The 19,734-nt window shown below is 35.0% G+C and overlaps 3 protein-coding genes across 4 annotated transcripts; 2 read left to right on the top strand and 1 right to left on the bottom strand.

Annotated features, from left to right (window-relative positions):
* Positions 1 to 332: 332 nt before the first annotated feature.
* Positions 333 to 8,949, top strand: LOC129894339 (zinc finger transcription factor YY1). Its single transcript, XM_055969984.1, has 6 exons — positions 333 to 625; positions 1,973 to 2,031; positions 2,211 to 2,410; positions 4,660 to 4,749; positions 7,381 to 7,524; positions 8,257 to 8,949. The coding sequence occupies exons 1-6, from the start codon at positions 540 to 542 to the stop codon at positions 8,800 to 8,802; spliced, it is 1,125 nt and encodes a 374-aa protein (XP_055825959.1). The 5' UTR covers positions 333 to 539; the 3' UTR covers positions 8,803 to 8,949.
* Positions 8,950 to 9,827: 878 nt separating this feature from the next.
* On the top strand, positions 9,828 to 12,025 carry LOC129894338 (mediator of RNA polymerase II transcription subunit 22a-like). Of its 2 annotated transcripts, XM_055969982.1 has the most exons (3): positions 9,828 to 10,156; positions 10,626 to 10,691; positions 11,220 to 12,025. In XM_055969982.1, the coding sequence occupies exons 1-3, from the start codon at positions 10,007 to 10,009 to the stop codon at positions 11,475 to 11,477; spliced, it is 474 nt and encodes a 157-aa protein (XP_055825957.1). In that variant the 5' UTR covers positions 9,828 to 10,006; the 3' UTR covers positions 11,478 to 12,025. The 2 variants fall into 2 exon arrangements, with proteins under 2 accessions (XP_055825957.1, XP_055825958.1); XM_055969983.1 differs by lacking the exon at positions 10,626 to 10,691.
* A 1,559-nt stretch (positions 12,026 to 13,584) lies between these two features.
* On the bottom strand, positions 13,585 to 16,863 carry LOC129896461 (40S ribosomal protein S12-like). The gene is made up of 5 exons (XM_055972376.1): positions 16,773 to 16,863; positions 16,370 to 16,413; positions 14,559 to 14,850; positions 14,047 to 14,112; positions 13,585 to 13,848 (listed from the first exon to the last, which is right to left on the bottom strand). Exons 2-5 carry the CDS (start codon positions 16,375 to 16,377, stop codon positions 13,789 to 13,791), a joined length of 426 nt encoding a protein of 141 aa, XP_055828351.1. The 5' UTR covers positions 16,378 to 16,413; positions 16,773 to 16,863; the 3' UTR covers positions 13,585 to 13,788.
* Between the last annotated feature and the right edge of the window lie 2,871 nt (positions 16,864 to 19,734).

The raw sequence follows: 19,734 nt of genomic DNA, 5'->3' as shown, positions 1-19,734 counted from the left end.
TAATATATTAACAAAATTATTTAACTTGACCTTGTTGACATATATGTTCTTCAATTTTGGGCGTGCACAAGCATGTGCTTAAATTTGTATAGAATTGAACAACTAAACACACATTTTATGTGACATAATGCACGAAGGACACCACATATAATTTGAATTGTCACGTAGGACGCATATATCTACTTATTTAAGTATCTACTTATACAAATTACAAATTAAAGGACATAAATATTATTTGAAAAGTTAAAAGGGCACGATTATATATTAGTCCAATTATAAATTTCACACAAAGATATTATTATCAACTTTTTTTCGGCAAAAAAAATTAGTTGCCATTTATTATTCGGGTTGATTACACTCTACCCGACATGAGTCGGATTCTGGGAGAGCCGCTACAATGGCGGATTCACTTCTCTCCTTTAACTTGTCGGAGCCCAAAAATAACAATAAATTTCCCCCGCAAACAATGAACTCAAACCCTAAACCTAATCGTGAAAATTAAACTCAAAAGAAATTGCAGTTCACCGATTAAGGAGGAGATGGAAACTCAGATGACTCACCATCTGTTTGAAAGACGCCCTATATACAAGTCCAAAGCTCCTGCTTCCAAATGGTTCAAGGAATGGTAAGCTAAACAGTTCAAAATTAATCTCAATTCCGTATTAATCATTTGTTCAATTATACTTTTTTTCTGTTAAAATTCATCTGCCTGTTTGAGTATGGCAAAACATGGTACTCATGAGCATGGGATAGAAGAGGCGAGAAGGATTTCTGTTGGTTTAAGGACCGAAATGGAGCGGGGATAGATACTGGAGATTCAGTTATCTGAGTCCAATCTCCTGGGATTGTGGTCTAGTTGATGGGATACACCATGAGTTGCATATGTTCATCTTTTACCTTTTCACTACTCGAAGCTCCTTTGTAGTGCTCTATCGGAGCGGTGCACAAGCAATAATATCTATGAATTGAATTTGCTTCTTGTTTTCTTTCTTTCAAATTAGAGACTTAGAGGTATGAGGTAGAAGTTAAAGGATAGGCATTTGTTTGTAACGTGACGGGGCATGCTTTGCGCTAGTTTTTAATAAGAAGTTTGTCAGAATGAACCGAATTTGATTAAAAGAACGCTTTTTTCAATGTCGGTCTCAGTAATGTGCTTTTGGTGGAGTTATGGGGATAGTTTTATCATGTTTAGGATCTGATAGCTTCATCTTCTGTCTTACTGGGTGTAAATTTGACTGTGATGGGGCATTTATGGAGGAAATAGTAATAGATTTATGATTATCCAAGGATAGTATCAATCAACTAAGCCTCAATCACAAATTAGTCCCGATTGGCTGCATAAATCCGTTATATCTGTTCCACTCTATTAGATCTCAGTATTCAAAGAATTCATCATAGTTGGAATATTTTTATGTGACAGTTAACCTACCACAACTCTCCTCCATTATCCGTACATTGGACTGACTATTTGTTATGAAGCTCAGATGGGAAAAATTGTAAAGATGCTAAAAGGGAAGTCTTTCTAGTCAAGAGAAAGATGATGTGATTTAGTATGAATCAGTTGTTTTGCAACCTCGAATTTGCAACGTCTTCGGTGGGTATTTTTCATCAGGAGACGGTTAGGACCTAGAATTCAGCCATTAAAAGCTGCAATAGAGACCACAGGACAAATTGCTTCTTTAGCTCCAAGTTAACTTATCAGTTCACAATCATGTTAGGGAGGACTGGAGGAGTGATTACAAATTATAAACTAGAAAATCGCATTGGATCGTGTTCCTTGTATTGCTAACATTCTATAACTTGCCTGAACTTTTAGTAGGTTAGACACATGTTTGATTTCTATAACCTATCCTTTAATTATCTCAGAGGATCTGTCATTAGTCACCGACTGATGAGAGTGTTTTTAGCCATGTGTTTTCTTTATAACTCCTACCATGTTTTAGTTATTTTACTAACATCATTTTTATCCCAGGGTCCCACAAGATGTTGTAGCAACTGGTGGGAAGTGCTACATCTTAAAGTGGGTAAATGGTAAGTTCTGAATTCTGAAAGCTCCTATACATCTTTCGGATAGTCCTGTGTTGATTAATCTTATATTCATTATTTTTCCTATCTTTTTTGGATTTTCAAATGCTAAATCATATGCTGTGGCTTTTGGGTTGTACATTGAATTTGACTTTATATTCCTCCCTGTCTATTTTGTTTATCAGAGGCCACATTAAAAGCTCTGAAGGAGAAGCCAAAAGAGCCAGGAGTACCTGTGTCAGAACCAGAGTCAACTACTGAAGTTCTTTTTCTTTGTAGCTATGAAGGTTGTGGAAAGACATTTATTGATGCTGGGGCGTTGAGGAAGCATTCTCACATCCACGGGGAGAGGCAGTATGTGTGCCACTATGAGGGTTGTGGAAAGGTAAGAGTTTATTGTCTTTGCATTGAGACTGCACTAAATGCTTTAGAGCATCAGGATGAGCTTGATTATTTCATTCTATTGATTCTACCATCTATTTTACTTATTTTGCTTTCATGACATTATCCTCCGGACTCCGGCAGGGTTGATTGGGGGGAGAAAGAGATGGGCACATGGAATTCATTTTTTTACGCAACTATATTACCTTTGTTCATGTAGTGCTTCCTTCTAGAAATCTGCTTCTCAAGATACCATAGGTTCTCCTTGAGCTCATAAGATATTTTCGTAATAAATATTGCTTGGCTGAGCATTTGTATTACACTATGACTTATCAAACAAAAGTTCACTGAAGTTATATTTTGGGAATGCATTGTTTCATTTACTGCTGAACTGTCTTCAACCATTTTGAGCCTCAGATTTTGCTAGAAAAGAGCCTCTCTATCTTACACGAGGAAGAGGTAAGGTTTGTGTACACCCCACCCACCACCATGTGGGATCATTCTGAGTATGTTGTTGTAATGGGGAAAAAAGAAAACCAGTTAGGTTTGTACAACAGCTGCTACTACACTTCAATCTCAAGGATTACTCATTATCAAGTAGGGAATTGAGAAGAGTCAAAGATCTTTCTTGTGATGTTGAGTTATCTTTCAGTGAAAGAAATGGAGTTTTTAGAAATTTCATTGTTTACGTGACAGACTGAGAAATTTCATATTTCATGCAGATGATCTTTAGCATACTTTAGTATAATAATTCCCATCAATGTAGTTTGTTCCTCTTTTTTTTTTTTTTTTTTTTGGTTAAGTGGGATAGTGTACAACTTCTTGGTTATAAAGTTATCACATTAGAGCTTGCTCGGACACCACCTTACAAAAAGTTATCACTTTAAGGGAGAATTAACTGTAAGTGAAGTTACCCTGCTTCCAGGGAGATTAGAACCCGAGATGTTAAGGATCTTTGGAGCTCAGCAACACAATTCTAGAATATTCAGATGGGATGTCTCATTGACACAGTTCTCGTTATTCAATAGCATTGGAATGTGAGACTTTAAAGCTTACTTTTCAGGGAAAAGTCCGCTTTTACATTTGTCATATCAAACTTCTTTTTGCATAAAATAGTCCTCAACGTGTTTTATGCAAATAACTAAGTTCTGTCTTCTCTTGTCGAGAAACAGTCTCTCATTAAAACTTACTCCCTCCATGCTGATTGTCCACCTTTTTGCTTGTTCTCACTCGTTCAGACTTCAGAGAAGCAGCCATTTTATCATGGTTTCCCCTAAACTGTCCATCTATAACTCTACTATGATGTTTGATCTGGTGAAAACTATTCCATGGATGATTTTGCTAGGAGAAAGGTCATTCCTACTATAAAGAAAATTAAAATATTTTATGTTGTTTGTTTGGCCAAAAATGGAAGCATCTCAAAGAAAGTGAAGAATGGGAAGAACAAAACTAATAATAGTTGTAAACCTTGGTGAGGATGTAGATACCTGGTAGAGTAGTCAAGGTGCGAGCAAGCTAACGAAGACACCATAGTTAATAAAAACAAATAAATGTAATTAGACTATCACTAATTTATCTTAGCCAAAAGGCCAAGAAATAAATAAAACTAATAACAGTTGAAATGGTTGTTCCTAGTGAGAATGAGAGATCCCAAAAGTTTGTTTGAATGTGGATTGTGGAATAAACAAACGGAAGGAAAAAAGAATTGGAGTGGAGATTCCATTCAGTGCCATCAAGGGTAAATGTATAATAGTGTCAATTTTTGGTCAGTAGACACTGCTTTAGGGAATTGAAGAAGAGGTTCAGGGGTAAATCATTTGGGATGGAGTGGGTACATTTCTTCTTTTAAAAAGGTATGATGCTAAACCAAGACTTTCACTTTAGGTAACTATTTTTCAGAGCATTGTTTGATTTTCTGTTGGACTGAAGAGATTGAGCATCGAAGGAGTCTTGCGCAAAATAGGAGTCGATGCATAGTGTGTTGGTGAATCTTTTAGATTACCATAAAAAAAACCAATAGTCTTATTGGTGGCATAAAAGCAAGCGAGACGATAGATTTAAGTGTGTGCTAATCATGCATGATTGGATTTTTAGTTTGTCAAACTGTTTAGGGTGAAGAAAAAAACAAGTCCTTTTATTCCTATGATTTGCAAGTTCAAGCATATGCTTCCTTTATTGTTTTTTTTTTTTGTTTTTTTTTTACTTTGTGATTCTATTGCAGGTCTATAATTGCATCCTTGTATTTTTTTGCAGAAATTTTTGGATAGTTCCAAGCTAAAACGACACTTTCTTATTCACACTGGAGAAAGAGACTATGTGTGTCCACATGAAGGCTGTGGTAAGGTAATAATCCATCTGCTATCCAAATACTTGTCCCGGTGTACATTTTGCTTCTAATGCAGCTGTTATAATAATAATGCAATCTTTTACTCTTGTATATAAATGAGATTTCTACATTCTTTAACTTTCATATATTGGTGATATATGTGACATTTTTCAATACCAATATTAGTTATAATTGTAGTGGGAATTTCGGAAGAAACTATTAACAACTTCTCGATGATTTGAGGATATATCTTCTGTAAGCACACTATGTAAACCATCACATTGTCAACATTGGCTATGTGGATTTTAGATGCGTATTGGAAATTGGAATGTCAAGAATGGTTCCTAAGCACTGCAAAGTGCTCAATGTTTGTCTGAAATGGAAAATAGTAGTCCCTTCGTTCTAGTTTATGTGACCCTATTTCTTTTTTAGTTTGTTCCAAAAAGAATGGTCTCTTTCTAAATCAATCCCAAAATAATTGTTATATTTTTTCCTTAAAAATCCACATTTTTCTCTCCATTTCCGCCACCACCCTTCCACTATTGCTGTCAGTGCCTGCCACCACCTTCTCCTTCTTCCTCCTTCTGTCGCCACCACCCTTCTCCTCCGTCCACCGTTGCTCCACTAGTGCACCTTCAAATCACCACTCCAAGAGCCACCTTCAACCTCTGAAATCACCTCCCTCACCTTCATCCTCAGCGACTCATCACCATGTAAACAGCGACCAAAATTCCTTCATGGCATCTGAAACCACAACCACCAGACCCCACCTAAAAAAACAAAATCACCAGTTTCCTTCCATAAACTGTGGAATCTCCAGCAACAAAAACATTTACACTCACTCTCAGTCACACAATCCGTTTTCACTGTCGCTACACCATACACGCCTCCCAACCTTCACCCCTTTCAGTTTCATGCCATTTCCTCATCTTTAAAAACACCATGTGACACCACCCTTTATTCCCTAGCAGCTGCACACATGGACGTAGTAGAATTCATTCAATCAGGGATAACCTCCACGCCACCACTGTGACCGATGGTGGGTAGTAGGGGGTTCTTAGGGGAAGGAAGAAGAAAAGAGGGAGGAGACGAGTCTTGGGAAAGACATTTGGGGGGGAGGGGGGGGGGTGAGAGTGAAGGAAGAACTAGTGGGTGGGGGGAGGGGGGACAATGGGAGGGGTGTGTGGTTATTGGCGTCGATTGGAGGGGGATTCTGAATGGGAAGAATTCATAAGATTCATAGTTGCATTACTTATAGCTTCCTTTCTATCAGTACATAGGATCAAACGTAAAGAAGCACTCTCTTGGTAGAGTTATATTCAGTGGTGGAGCCAGGATTTTCGTCAAGAGTATTCATACTTTAGGGAAAGTAAAAAAATAAACTGATGTTTTGTTCTCTTTTTTAAGTTAAAAAACGGAACTAAAAAAATTAAACAAAACACCTAAGTCTAGGCTCGAACCCAGGCCACTAAGGCAGCTTTGAACAACCTTAACCATTGAGTTATCTTTCTTTGCTAGGTCAAGGGTGTTCAACAATTAGTATATATCCAAAAGTATTGATATTTAATATGTATACTCGCAAAAAATTTCCGACGAAGGTTGTTCATCTACCACCCTTGCTAAGGTGTAGCTTCGCCCCTTGTTATGGTAAATAACCATACAAATGTTATTACTTGTTTAAGACCACGAGTTCCTAAAGTTTCCATTTATTTCTTTAATTTTGCGCCCAGTCAAATAGGTTCACATATATTGATACATAGTAATTTAGCGAAGAACAAATACAACATGTGTGATTGTGCACTTTCCTGGCAGCTCCATGGCTGAGTGGGGAGTAGCCTGTCTGTTCTCTCTGCCAAAAAACTAAAGAAAAAGGAAATAATAAAATAAAGAGAAGAAACCCTGATAAACAAAAACAAAGTGGAAACTTTCTTTTATGCAAAAGATGCAAGGTTCGCTTCTCACTAGGCACCCTATGATGGGCCTCTATGTCCCACAACTCCAAAAGAATTAGAGCCTGTTTGGATGGACTTATTTTAAGTAACTTATAAGTTGGAAACTGCTTATAAGTTATAAAAAAAAAAGTAGGTGCAACCCAACTTATTTTTTTTGACTTATAAGCTGTTTTCAACTTATAAGCTGCTTAAAATAAGTCCATCCAAACAAACTCAATTATTTATTGAGGCTTATTTTAAACACAAAATGACTTTAAGTTGACCAGTCAAACACTCAAAAAAGCTGAAAACAGCAAAGTGTTTGTATAACCCTAATTTGTGTTTCCAAATTCTTTCTGGCCGAGGGCTATGGTTTACTGATAAGAGAGCAACACATGTAGTATGAATTAGACCCACATCATGAGTCTGAACCCAGTCACAGATAATTTGATAAAAGCTTGGTATTTAAATGGAGAGGGGTAGCGTATGGCCTATTATCCACCAAGTTTTAAACTGTGCTCCAGATGGCCCTCAGGATATCTTGGCCATCAAAAAAATGTTCCCAAATACTTTCTGTTACTGTAGGAATTCCATCTTGTTTCTTGTTCTGTTCGGGATAAATGTGAAGGAACACAGACATGCTTGTATGTATATGTTTTTATGAAGCTTCTGCTTCTTATTGTGCTTCAATTTCACGGATTCCCGACATCAATGCAGGCATTCTCACTGGATTTCAACTTAAGATCACACATGAAAACACACTCCCAGGAGAACTATCATATCTGCCCATATCCAGAATGTGGAAAGCGATATGCGCATGAGTACAAGCTTAAAAATCATATTTCATCTACTCACCAGAAGGTTTGCAATTTGCTCTACCGTCCTTGTCTTGACCATGATATACTAATACAAACTTAAACTTTTGCTCTCTTTGATCGCAAACAAGGTGCTATATGTCCTAAATGTTTCATCAATAATCACTTGTTGTTTCTTCCCAACTTTGGATTCTTAACATTATTTGGGCCAATTCCTCTTTGTAAACCTAACTGAACTTAGATTTCACATGCACATGTATTTACTTTCTTTGAGTATATTTATCTTGAGATTTTCTTTGCCCATAAATTCCAATATTCTTGCTGGAGATATTTTGTATGTTGCATATTAACCACCACCCTTCGCTGCCCCATGTTCCCCCTTCATTGCCTCATCAAAGATCTTTAAAGGAAAAAGATGATTTTCAATGTGTAATCTTTTCCTCGATATGAATGTGTAGATAGAATTTTTATCGTCCTGTCAGTGGTTGGCTTCATGGCCCTTTAAGTATACTGCGCAGAATAGAAGTTGACTTCATAACCAGGACTTACCAGAAAAGACAGTAGTTATGCAGGAATTAATGTCCTGTGTCACTTCATGCATCACTAAATAGATCCCTTTGTGATGTTTGTGTTGACAGTTTCCTTTAATGATTTACTAGATGTTTAAGCTAATTGTCTCCTGAAGAGATATCACATGTAGATGCACCTTGGTTTGCATCTTCTAACGTAGCACTTGAAGCTGGATTTGATTACAATTTAAAATCTTTTCATCATGTAGAACACATCAGATGCACATGCACATACACCAAAGTATACCCCACCTGTGGAGAAGCCGGTGAAGACTCCGAAATCTTCTTCAGCAGCTTATGGCTCATCATCATCTGACCGCCCTTACAGCTGTCCGTATGAAGGTTGTGACAAATCTTACATCCATGAATACAAGCTGAATCTTCATTTAAGGAACATGCACCCTGGTCATTTCCCAGAGGAGAACGCGAGAAATGCTCAATCCACTGCTGACAATGAGATGGATGAAGGCAGTGATCAGGATGCATATGCTGCAAGACGTGGAAACGGAAGAATTCAAAAACAGATCAGGCCAAAACCAAGTTTAAAGCAGCCACCTTTAAAAGTTGCACGCAAAAGCTCATCTAGTGCTTCTCAAGCCAATCTAAGTATATCGAAGAAGCCTTGGCCGCTTAAAGAAGAGAACTACAATGAAGAAGATAGTGAAGAAACAGAAGAGGAACGGGATGATGTCGGGGATGGATGGACGTATGGTGAAAACGATGACGATGATGAAGAGACTGAAGAAGATGACTAGGCTTATTTCATACATACTCATAGGTAGTCAACTACTATGTTTTGGGATAAATGGTTGTCACTGTAGAAAATAGGATTGGACCTTGCTTGTTATTGGTCTAAAATGCTTTCTTCAAGTTTTATGAAGCATGGGGTTTTAGCTATTTCCCAACCCCACTATATCTAGTTGTCTCTCAGCATAGTACCATGGGACATGAAGCTTTGCATCACTATGTGAGCTTATTATTCATTTTTTATTTCATAAATTGAGATCTCCTATATATATAATTCTAACAATATATACAAAGGACAATTAAATGGAATTTCAATATGACATTTGAAGATGGTCATGAATTTGTTAATTGAGCTTTACTCTACGACAGACCATAAATACTGCACTTGTAATATTTCAGTAGCTGTAAATATAGAACGCGGTATTTATAAATACTTTGGTCATCAGTATTTGCAATTACTGGATGTTGGTGAAGTAAAGAAAGAATTATTTGCAAAATATGAAATAATATCTCTATTCATATTCAAATACAATGACTACTTGTTTGGATGATCGATATATATTATTTCATAATGTATCGTATTATATTATATTATATTGTATCAAATATTATTTTGATACAAATAATGTTGGATATATTGTATCGTTTTTCATAATTATGTGATATCACAATATAAAAAAGGGCAAATGATAAAATAAAATAATAAACAAAGATTAAAAAAATTACATAATCACATCAAATCATGGTACTACCTCTGTCTCATATTTGATGAGCAATTTCCACTTTACATGGTAGATTAAAAAATCATTAATACATCGAAAGACTTTATCATTTTGCCCTTGTTTATATCAATGCAATATACATAGAGTATAGAAATAGCTAGTATTGAGAATTGTTTACCTTCAAAGTCATATTAATTGTAGGGATAAAATAAGAAAAATATAATTAATTTCATCTTAATTTAGTAAGTGATCAAGTAATATGAGATAAATATTTTTAATATATATGGGACGTAGGTAGTAATATAAAATGTGACTTGTGGGTATTTCTCCGTGTGCAAGAAAATAAGAAATTAGTAGAATAGGCTTGATTTGTAGCAGCACGTTGAGGTAGCTAAGCATAAAAATCCACTGTATTTCTATTCCCCTGCTCTCTGTTAAATTTGAGTATTGCGATTTTTGATTTAAAAAAGTAGTTAGGTTTCAACCCACAATGAATAAAGGAGCAAATGTTGGAGGAGGCGGACCAACTGCTGCCGCCGCCGCCGCCGCAGCTCAAAAGCAGAAGAGCTTACTGCAGAGAGTGGATGCTGATATTGGGAATATCGTTGATAACTATGGCTTCATTGTTAACGCTGCACGGGTATGCCCCCATTTCCGGTACTAAATACAGATCGCCCATTACAGTTACAAATTACCCTTGGTATAAATTTATATTTTTAAAAATTTCGACTGTGAGATTATTGGGTATGTTGTTGTCGTAGGAATCATTGTTGATATCTCTAATATGTGAGAGTTAATTTGGGAACGAAATTCGTAGGTTTCAAATGAAATTTGCTCTATTATCATATATGAACTTAACTTACTTCTACGGAGAACGTAAACAATTAATGGATTAAACTTTGAGATGACATGATATGGAGAAAAGTGAAGAAGTCTATATCTTTGTTTGTCTTGAACACCTCTTTTGTTGCTCGTTTGTTCCGTTGCTGATTTTAAGGCCATTATGCTAGATTCAAACTCTTAAAAGTGAAACTAGGAGATATATTTGCTTATATTCTTGCAGATGGTTAATGTATTTTTCTCCACTTGATGATAACTGGTTATAATAGGTCAATGATCCACCAGTCAGAAATTCACAAGAAGCATTTATGATGGAGATGCGTGCATCTAGGATGGTGAGGTTTCAATTAAATTACATGTGAATCTGCATATGAGTGGAATACATTTTGTATTAGCAAATTGACAATATTCATGTATGAAAAGTTGCTCTCTGACTTGAACTTACATATTGCAAAAACAAAGGTCATCGCCATTTTAAAGTGGTTCTGTGATTTAGTTTTTTTCACTCATTATCAACTTCTTTTTGTATAGTTGATACTTGATTTCTCAAACTGACAAAGAGCATAAGTTGTTTTTTTTTTAATGAAAACGTAATCTCCAATTTGAGCGAAGCATTTAGGCTATAAGTGTGATCCTCTCTCCGACTCTTCTCATAGCTTCAGTGCCTTCTTGTGAGTGCTATTCATCTATTATCCTTGACATAGCTTCTTGTGTTTCTGCTATAAGCAAGACTTGATGTCATTTTAACCTTTTTAAGCTGATGCAAAGATTTTAAGCTATTAAATTGTGCTTGCATCTCAAACTTTCAAAAACAACTTTTCTCCTATTATCTCATATAATGTATTGGATGCAATGAATGACAGGTTCACGCAGCTGATTCACTGCTTAAGTTGGTATCGGAGTTGAAGCAAACAGCTATGTTTTCAGGATTTGCATCCCTAAATGATCACGTGGAGCAGAGAACAGAAGAATTTACCAAACAGACTGAAAAAACAGAATGCATGTTATCTAGAATTGGAGAGGAGGCAGCTGCTAGCCTTAAGGACCTTGAGTCACATTATTATTCTTCTGCAGAAAGAACCAGTAGTCTGCTTTCTTACAACCAAGAAACAATGCCCTAAACATACCTACAATCATTTTGTTTCTTTCCCGTTGGTTTTCCCTCTCCCTCCCCTTGCCAAGTATATTTGTCTACCTTGAAGGTGGTTATACTTATTATGAGGTTACTGGACAAACAATCTAATGATGAGAAATCCAATTTGGTCCCAACCAACTATTACTACTATGAGGCCTTTTACAAGTGAAACAAACCTCATTAAGTAGGTATTTGTTATAACAAATCAACTGCATTCTAGCTAAGGTACATTTTGAGAAGATTCATGCTAAGCAAGGTGAGGAGAATTATTTGGTTGCAAGGTTCTCATTAAAGTCGAGCATGAAAACCACATGAGCTAGTCTTTTAGGTAATGAAAGGAAGTACAAAAATACTCTTGTTTGAATTGGTTCTTAATTGCTATCTCTATTTTGTCTCTTGCTCTGCTTACTTGCATTGAGAAGATGACATTCACGATGTCTATGTTTACACCCAAAGATAATACTTATGTTGCTAAGATTGCGGGAGTACAATAATTTTTGAAACTAAATGTATAATGTATTTATTATTTTACTAGTTTAGGAGTTAATTATTTAGATATATTCTAGTTTGCAATAGTACGAATCTTACCAGATACATATATCTCAGGATATATGAGTCAAAATTAGGTGTAATTTGTTCTAAATACACTGTATCGAAATGGACCCTCTCTCCCATCTTGTTGGCTACTCTCCCTTGTATCTAGTATCCCATATACATATGAATCACACCAAATACATATATCTAATGTATATCTAGTGTGATTCACATTTATCTGGACTACATGAATATCTCACTCACCTCTCTTTTTATTTTAGTGTATTTGATAGCAAAAATACATGTATTTAGGTGTATTTTTCTTAATATATGATAGAAAATTCTTAATAAATGGTATGATACATAATTATTTGAAACTATAGATAAAATTTGTATATCATTACATTCATGCTTCGCCTTCACCACCGAATATTGCATCACGGTAGTTTTGCCATTATTTAAAGGCTAAACCCATCGGTGGCCACCTAAAATTGGCACCAAGTTTCACTTAGACATCTTAATTAAGCTTTGTTCATTTTAGATACCTCATGTCAAGCCTCGTTGTGTCATTTTGACACTTTTCGCTTACTCAGCTTAGCACGTGTGCTGCACGAATTTTGAGCGCGTGAGAGACTTTATTTTTTATAAATATTTTTTTCTCCTTCTTCTTCATCACTCTTTCTCCCTTCCATCTTCTCCGCCTTCCACCACTCTCCATCACCACACAACTTTTTTAAAAATTCTACAAATTTTACTAGGTTACATTCTTTATTCTTTCATCTTCTTTGAAAATCAAATTTACATCTTGCTTCATTTTAAGAAACAAAACAAATTGCAAGGATACAAAAAAAGAAATCAACTTCTTTCAAATGAAAAAAATGATTGATATTTTTACTTTCTCCATTGAAATTAAGAAATAAAACTGATTTCAAGGGAACAAAAAAAGAAATAAAGAACCTCCACTTGAAAAAAATAAAAAAAATCTCTTTTACTTATTTGTCATTATAAATCCCAATCAAAGCAACACTAGAAATCAACTTATTTCAAATGTCATAAAAACTTCTCGATTTGATAGAATTTAAGTTATTCTTTCAATTTATTTTATTTTGTGAATTAACCCCTGTTCTTGTTCTTGCCTTTTTGGTAGAAAAGAACGAGAAGGGAAAGAGGGCATAAGAAGAAGAAGAGGGGTGGGGCGTGGGGTTTGGTCCACGTGTTACATAGTGATTCGTTTATTTTTCCACATAATAGGAGGCATTTGAATGTACGCACTTAGACAGATTTTGAAAATATAAAAAGAGTGTCAAAATGATATAACAAGATCTAAGATATCTAAAATAAACAAAGCCTAATTAAGGTGTCTAAATAAAAATTTGTGCCAACTTTAAGAAACCATAGATGGATTTTATTTAAACCAGTCGTTTAAAAGAAAATTTTAAGACTTTTCATAGCAACCTAAAATAAAATCCGCAATATCCAATTTAATTGCACTTTTATAGTATAATTATTATATACTGTCAATCTATATACCTAAAATCTCTTGAAGGTTATCATCAAACTAAAAGAACAGCATAACATATAAACCAGAAGAGAGTTTCCGATTTCCAACTAGTAAATCAATATTCTTTTCAGACGAGTAAACAAAACTGGAAGGACACTAGGCTTAAAGAGTTTCAAAATTCAACCTAATCTTAAAAACTGAAAATCAACTGCAGAACTAATGTCTTGTTGATTATCATTTTGGTAGGGAGATAAGTGCGAATTTAATGGGACTTCACGTACTCTTGGACAATATGAAGACCCTCAGTCTCTTCTCCATAATCCTGCAAAATGATCAGAAGATTAACTATGATGAAACATCTTCTCATTTTACAACTTATCAGTTTCTATTCATATTTCACCATTTTCAAGAAAGATATCTAGCCTAAGAAAAATTCCTTTAACAGTAGGAAGATATAGAACCATATTATATACATACATGCTAGAAAGAGATTATGATACGCAGCAGTTCATGGATATACCTTAACAACAACACAGCCACAGCCGACCACCTTTCTTGCTTTCCCTTCAGAATCGATCTTACACAACTGTAAACAGATTCCAAATATAAGAATTTTGAAGGAAAAAAAGACACAAAGTTTGTATTCAGATGATGAAAATGCACATCAAGAGAAGTCAGGAAGTTAATAATTATCACCCTCCTATGCAGCCAACTCTTTTGAAAACAACCAATAGGTCTATCTTTTGATAACTAATAGCGCACAATTCGAAACTCAGTGAATAACGTGCCTGCCCCTCTACCCTTCTCCACTTAAATAACAAGCTATTGTCTCAGCAAGGCGTGTTCCTAACCTACACAACATCACGTGTTGTGGTCGTACCACTAGACAATCGGTAGGTTTATTGGTAAGAAGGACCTTCATTGTACACACATTCCAGTTCATTTTCGAAATCAAAAGGTAAGAGTGGCAGAGAGTAACTGAGAGAGACTTGGAGCTAAAAAGTAGCAAGTAGCAATCTCAAATAAACTTACACCAGCCCATTCGCCAAGAGTTTTTGCATTCGGTACCGTAATCAAACTGACATTGTGATCAGCACAGAGTGCTTTGACCAATTTGACATAATCTGGCTGGTCACAGTCCTCTGCTAACACACAAAGCTGTGCAGCATGCTTCTCAATCACCTTTGCACCTTCATGTAGTCCCCGAGAGAGGCCTCCATGAGCTCTAGACTTCCTCAGCACCAGCTGCAAAGCAGTCATGATGTCCATGGGCTCTCCAAGTGCTGGAGCAGGAGCCTCGGCAACAGCAACAGCAACATCCTCTCTACAGTCAAAGGGAATATTAAGTAGAGTACCCTCTAGCAAAAGTTAAAGGTAGCAGAAAACTAAACGAACAAAATTAATTGACAGATTACTATCCATTGTGGCATAAATAATGGAAGAAAAGTGAAAAAAACAAAGTCCAGTTTTCAGCAAAGGCAAACTGAAAGGGAAACTAGGGAGAGAGCTTAACTTAAGATACCAACTCCAATGGATGGTTTCCAGGGAACAGAAATACCTCCCTTGACTTGAAGTTCCAAAACATAAGATGATTCTCATAATTTTGGACTAAACTAAAATGTTGACATGACAAGTAAAACATCTGATACCAGGTGAGAACTGTTATCTACGGGTCATTCTACAATTTTCCGGAAACAAGGAAAGGAATGCTGCTCCATATAAACTAAAACCTTCGTGGTGAGCCATTCTATTTCCTGTTTAAATTTTAAATCTACTACATAAAAAGATGGAGGGCGATCTCAAGATATTCATGTAAGATGACGAAGGAGACAGATAAAGAGATGATACTGAAGGCTGGAAAAGAGGGAGGAGGGCAGAGAAGGAAAAGGAGAAGGAAACAAAAGAATTTCCCAGAGAATTGATGACCATCTCAAGTCATTATCAATGCTTAATAGGTTCCTACACTGGGAATTTCCCATTTGTTCATTGAAAAAGGACCTCACTTTTCATCTACATACTTCAACAAATAAAACATTTCACCAAACTCGCTACATTGCCATAAAACTAAACCCCAAAATAAGCCCATTTTCTCCAAGACAAACATTGTGAAGAATAACGGTGTCTTGTCTATCAACATCACTAGTCGTCACTCATTTCAGGGCCAACCTATGGATAAAAGACTTGCTATACCTTTCACTTCTATATTTGGGGTAGTGATAGCATGTTTTTCGGTGGTTTGTAGTAAACTATGGAGTTTTATCAGGCAAGTGGTATTTGGATCTGCTTCAAGCAATCAACATAGCAATGCAGCAAAGTCCTACAAGGTTCTGCTAAATGTGTTCTTCTGAAGCTCCTTATAGAACAACTACAAACTAATAAGGTCAACACACTCTTTTTTCTTGTTTTCTGACATCTCAAAACATGTTACAATTGTATATAGTCTTGTGTACTACAATCAATCAACTGTCCCAATATATTAATTCCATTGTATTTGGACAACGTTCATTCAAATACTCAACAATTTGTAACAAACTCCCTGAAACTAGAGATTGTCTAAACAGCACACTTATTCCCTACATTGGCATACAAATCTCTAACCAAACTAAAGACTCCTCGCAAACACAGGAACGTAATTATAAAAGAACAGTTCAAATAGCACTCGAATACGGGATAACAGTAACTACTACACATACAAACATAATTGCACACTAAGCTGCGAAAACTACTGGTAAAGCTGATGAAATAGTTGTCTCAAGATCATAACAAACAGAAATGACATTCATAGCAACACATACAATCAAGTAAACTAACTGAAATTGACAATAAAGTTGATATCCACTCACCCTGACATTTTTCCAGCAAAATGGTATACCAAAAACTCTGCAACCTGTTCCTCTCAAAAGTAAAACACGGAACTCAGTCAGGTAAACAGAATCAACAATAGACTCCATAAACCCTCATCCCAAATATACCGTGCAATATGCAGATCCAACATTTGGATACCAAATACAACTAAGTTTAACAAAGATTACATCTTTAATATACATATATATATTTCAAAATTAACTTGATACTATATATATAAAGTTCAAATCGAAAACATGATAAATGTGCATAAATCAAAGTATGAAAAAACCCAGTAAAATTTTATGCAATGAGTAACAAAGGGTTGTATCAAAACATGAATCTTGAAGTATAAAGATTGTTCCTTTTTGCAAAGATTAAGCAATGGTAAAAAGAGGTCACCTCAAAAAATGTAGATGTCAAGAACTTTAGTAATGGAGTGAAGAAGACAGAGACGAAAATTTATATGAGATGATCAATTATGAACCCTAAAGCAGTGGCTGTTTACTATACTACCCTTTTCATGATTTTATTTTTTCCTTTCTTTCTCTAAATAATAAATAAATTGATGCATCCTTAATTATTGAATTTGTTATAAACTAAACTAAAATAATAAAGTGAAAATGAACGTTGTAAGAGAGAGAGAATTGAAAAGAGAATTTTTCTTTTACATAAATATCCAAGGGGAAGTGTTGTAAAATAATAGATAAGACATAATGGAATAAGGTGTTGTAAAACAGAAATGACATTCATAGCACACATACAATCAACATAACGGCGCGTATAACAAATTCTGATTTCGTTTTCTTAATGAAAACACATGGACAAATGACATCATTTATATAACCTTCATTTATCAAATATTCACTAATGCGATTATACCACATACGCCCTGATTGTTTCAGATCATATAATGATCTTTGTAATTTGATTGAGTACATCTCCCGAGACTTAGTACATGTTTCAAGCAATTTTAATCCTTCTAGAATTTTCAAGTAAATTTCATTATCAAGTGAACCATAAAGGTAAGTTGTAGCTACATCTATTAGATGTATTTCAAGATTTTTATGTACAACTAAACTAATGAGATATCAAAAAGTTATTTCATTCATAACAGGGAGATATGTTTCTTCATAGTTGACCCCGTTTTTTTGATAGAATCCTTGTGCAACAAGGCGTGCCTTGTATCTTACAAATTTATTTCTCTCATTTCGTTTACGCACAAAAACCCATTTATAATCAACTAGTTTTACACCTTCAGGGGTTTGGACTACAAGTCCAAAAATCTCACATTTAGCAAGTGAGTATAATTCTGATTGAATTGCCTTTTGCCATTCTGGTCAATCACATATGCGTAGACATTCTTCGTCAGATTTAGACTCAAGACTTTCACTATCTTGCATGAGGTTAAGTGCAATATTATATGCAAAAATATTATCCATCGTAATTTTTGATCGATCTAAATTTATCTCATCACCGGTAGAACTTATTGAAAGTTCTTCATTCACTTGAGTCTCGGGTTCACTAATTTCTTCAAAAATATCAGGGTTACTCAAATCTTGACCTTCTTTAGGAGGTTCTTTTGTAGTATCATCTTTATTATTTCTCGCACTTCTCTTTCTATGATTTTTATCCTTTGAACCCAATAGTCTACCACGCTTCAGGCGTGTTTGGGATTTAGAAGTTATGATACTAATAGATGGTCCTTTTGAGACATCAATCCGGATAGGCACATTCATTACGTGGATATGTGACTTAGTTATCCGTTTCAAATTAGTAAATGTATCTGGCATTTGATTTGTTATTTTGTATAAGTGGATGATCTTCTGGACCTCCTGCTCACATGTGAGGATACGTGGAACAAAATGAGATAGTGATGAAACTTTCCACATAATTTCTCTTTCTCTTTGGGGTTCCTTTTTCTCTCCCCCTAATTGAGGGAAAGTTGTTTTAATCAAACCGACAATCTGCAAATCGAGCAGTAAATAAGTCTTTTGTCAACGATTCAAGGTAGTGAATTATAGAGGGTGAGTCAAACCCAACATATATGATCAACCTTTATTGATAGCCCATCTTTGTACGTTAGGTGGTGCTATAGGCACGTATACCGCACAACCAAAAATTCATAAATTGGCTATATTTGGATCATCACCAAATATTAATTATGACGAAAAGTATTTATTATAATTTGTCGGTCTAAGACGTATAAGTGCTGCAGCATGTAAGATAGCATGGCCACAAATAGTAATTGGCAATTTTATTTTCATAAGTAGAGGTTTTGCTATCAATTATAAGTGCATAATAAATGATTCTGCAATGTTATTTTGAGTATGAACATGAGCAACAAGATGTTCAATTTTTATCCCAATTGAAAAGTAATAATCATAAAAAACTAGGGATGTAAATTCTTCAACATTATCAAGGCGAATAACTTTAATTAGATAATCTGAAAATTGTGCCCTTAATCTTATTATTTGTACTAATAAATTCGCAAACGCCAGGTTGCGAGATGATAAGAGGCATGAGAACATCTTGATGATGCATTTATAAGGACCATAAAATATTTAAACAATTCACTAGGTGAATGAATAGATCCACATATATCTCCATATATACGCTCTAAAAATCCAGGAGATTCGATGCCAACCTTCAGGGTTGATAGTCTAGCAATTAATTTACCTTGATAATAAGAAGCACATGAAAATTCATCAGTCGTAAGAATCTTCAGGTTCTTTAACGGACGTCCAGTTGAATTTTCAAAAATTCATCTTACCATTATTGATCCAGGATGACCTATTCGATCGTGCCATACCGCAAATGTATTTAGATCAGTAAACTTCCGATATACATTCAAATATGCTTCAATTGCACTAATTTTTACATGATATAGGCCAGACAACAAAGTTGATAATTTTTTCAAAATATATTTTTGATCTGAGACACTCTTAGTTATACCAAGGTATTCAATATTCATTTTATAGAGTGTCTCAACAATTACACAAATATCCTTGTGATTGATTATTGATCCAAACAAAATTTGAGGCATATCTATATTTTTTTTCAAAAAGAAAAAAGTAAACATTATAATTAAAACATGGCTCATTATACAGATTTTATTTATTTACATAGATTAGAAAAATATAAATATATTATTTAGTACAGACAAATGAAAAAAAATTATTTAAATATTATCAGGCTTCAGCAATATTTATATTTCCTTCTGGAAATTAAAGAAATCAGCTACATCTAGATGCATAGGCTTAATATTGTCTTCAGAGATAAAGTTTGTCTCTGAATTATTTTCTGCTCTCTTCAAAGATGCATGATATAGCTAAACCAGATGTTTTAATGACCGACAGGTCCG

This window comes from Solanum dulcamara, chromosome 7 (genome assembly GCF_947179165.1).
Source record: "Solanum dulcamara chromosome 7, daSolDulc1.2, whole genome shotgun sequence".
Classification (NCBI taxonomy): Eukaryota; Viridiplantae; Streptophyta; class Magnoliopsida; order Solanales; family Solanaceae; genus Solanum; species Solanum dulcamara.
This window is presented reverse-complemented; position numbering and strand designations above follow the sequence as displayed.

Coding starts and splice junctions, on each gene's coding strand:
- LOC129894338 (XM_055969982.1), top strand. CDS start 10,007: ATGAATAAAGGAGCAAATGTTGGAGGAGGCGGACCAACTGCTGCCGCC. Junction 10,157..10,625: donor TCATTGTTAACGCTGCACGG/GTATGCCCCCAT, acceptor TGGTTATAATAG/GTCAATGATCCACCAGTCAG. Junction 10,692..11,219: donor AGATGCGTGCATCTAGGATG/GTGAGGTTTCAA, acceptor AATGAATGACAG/GTTCACGCAGCTGATTCACT.
- LOC129894339 (XM_055969984.1), top strand. CDS start 540: ATGGAAACTCAGATGACTCACCATCTGTTTGAAAGACGCCCTATATAC. Junction 4,750..7,380: donor CACATGAAGGCTGTGGTAAG/GTAATAATCCAT, acceptor ACATCAATGCAG/GCATTCTCACTGGATTTCAA. Junction 7,525..8,256: donor TTTCATCTACTCACCAGAAG/GTTTGCAATTTG, acceptor TTCATCATGTAG/AACACATCAGATGCACATGC.
- LOC129896461 (XM_055972376.1), bottom strand. Junction 14,113..14,558: donor CTCTTGGCGAATGGGCTGGT/GTAAGTTTATTT, acceptor ATCTGTTTACAG/TTGTGTAAGATCGATTCTGA. Junction 13,849..14,046: donor GTGGCTGTGTTGTTGTTAAG/GTATATCCATGA, acceptor ATCATTTTGCAG/GATTATGGAGAAGAGACTGA.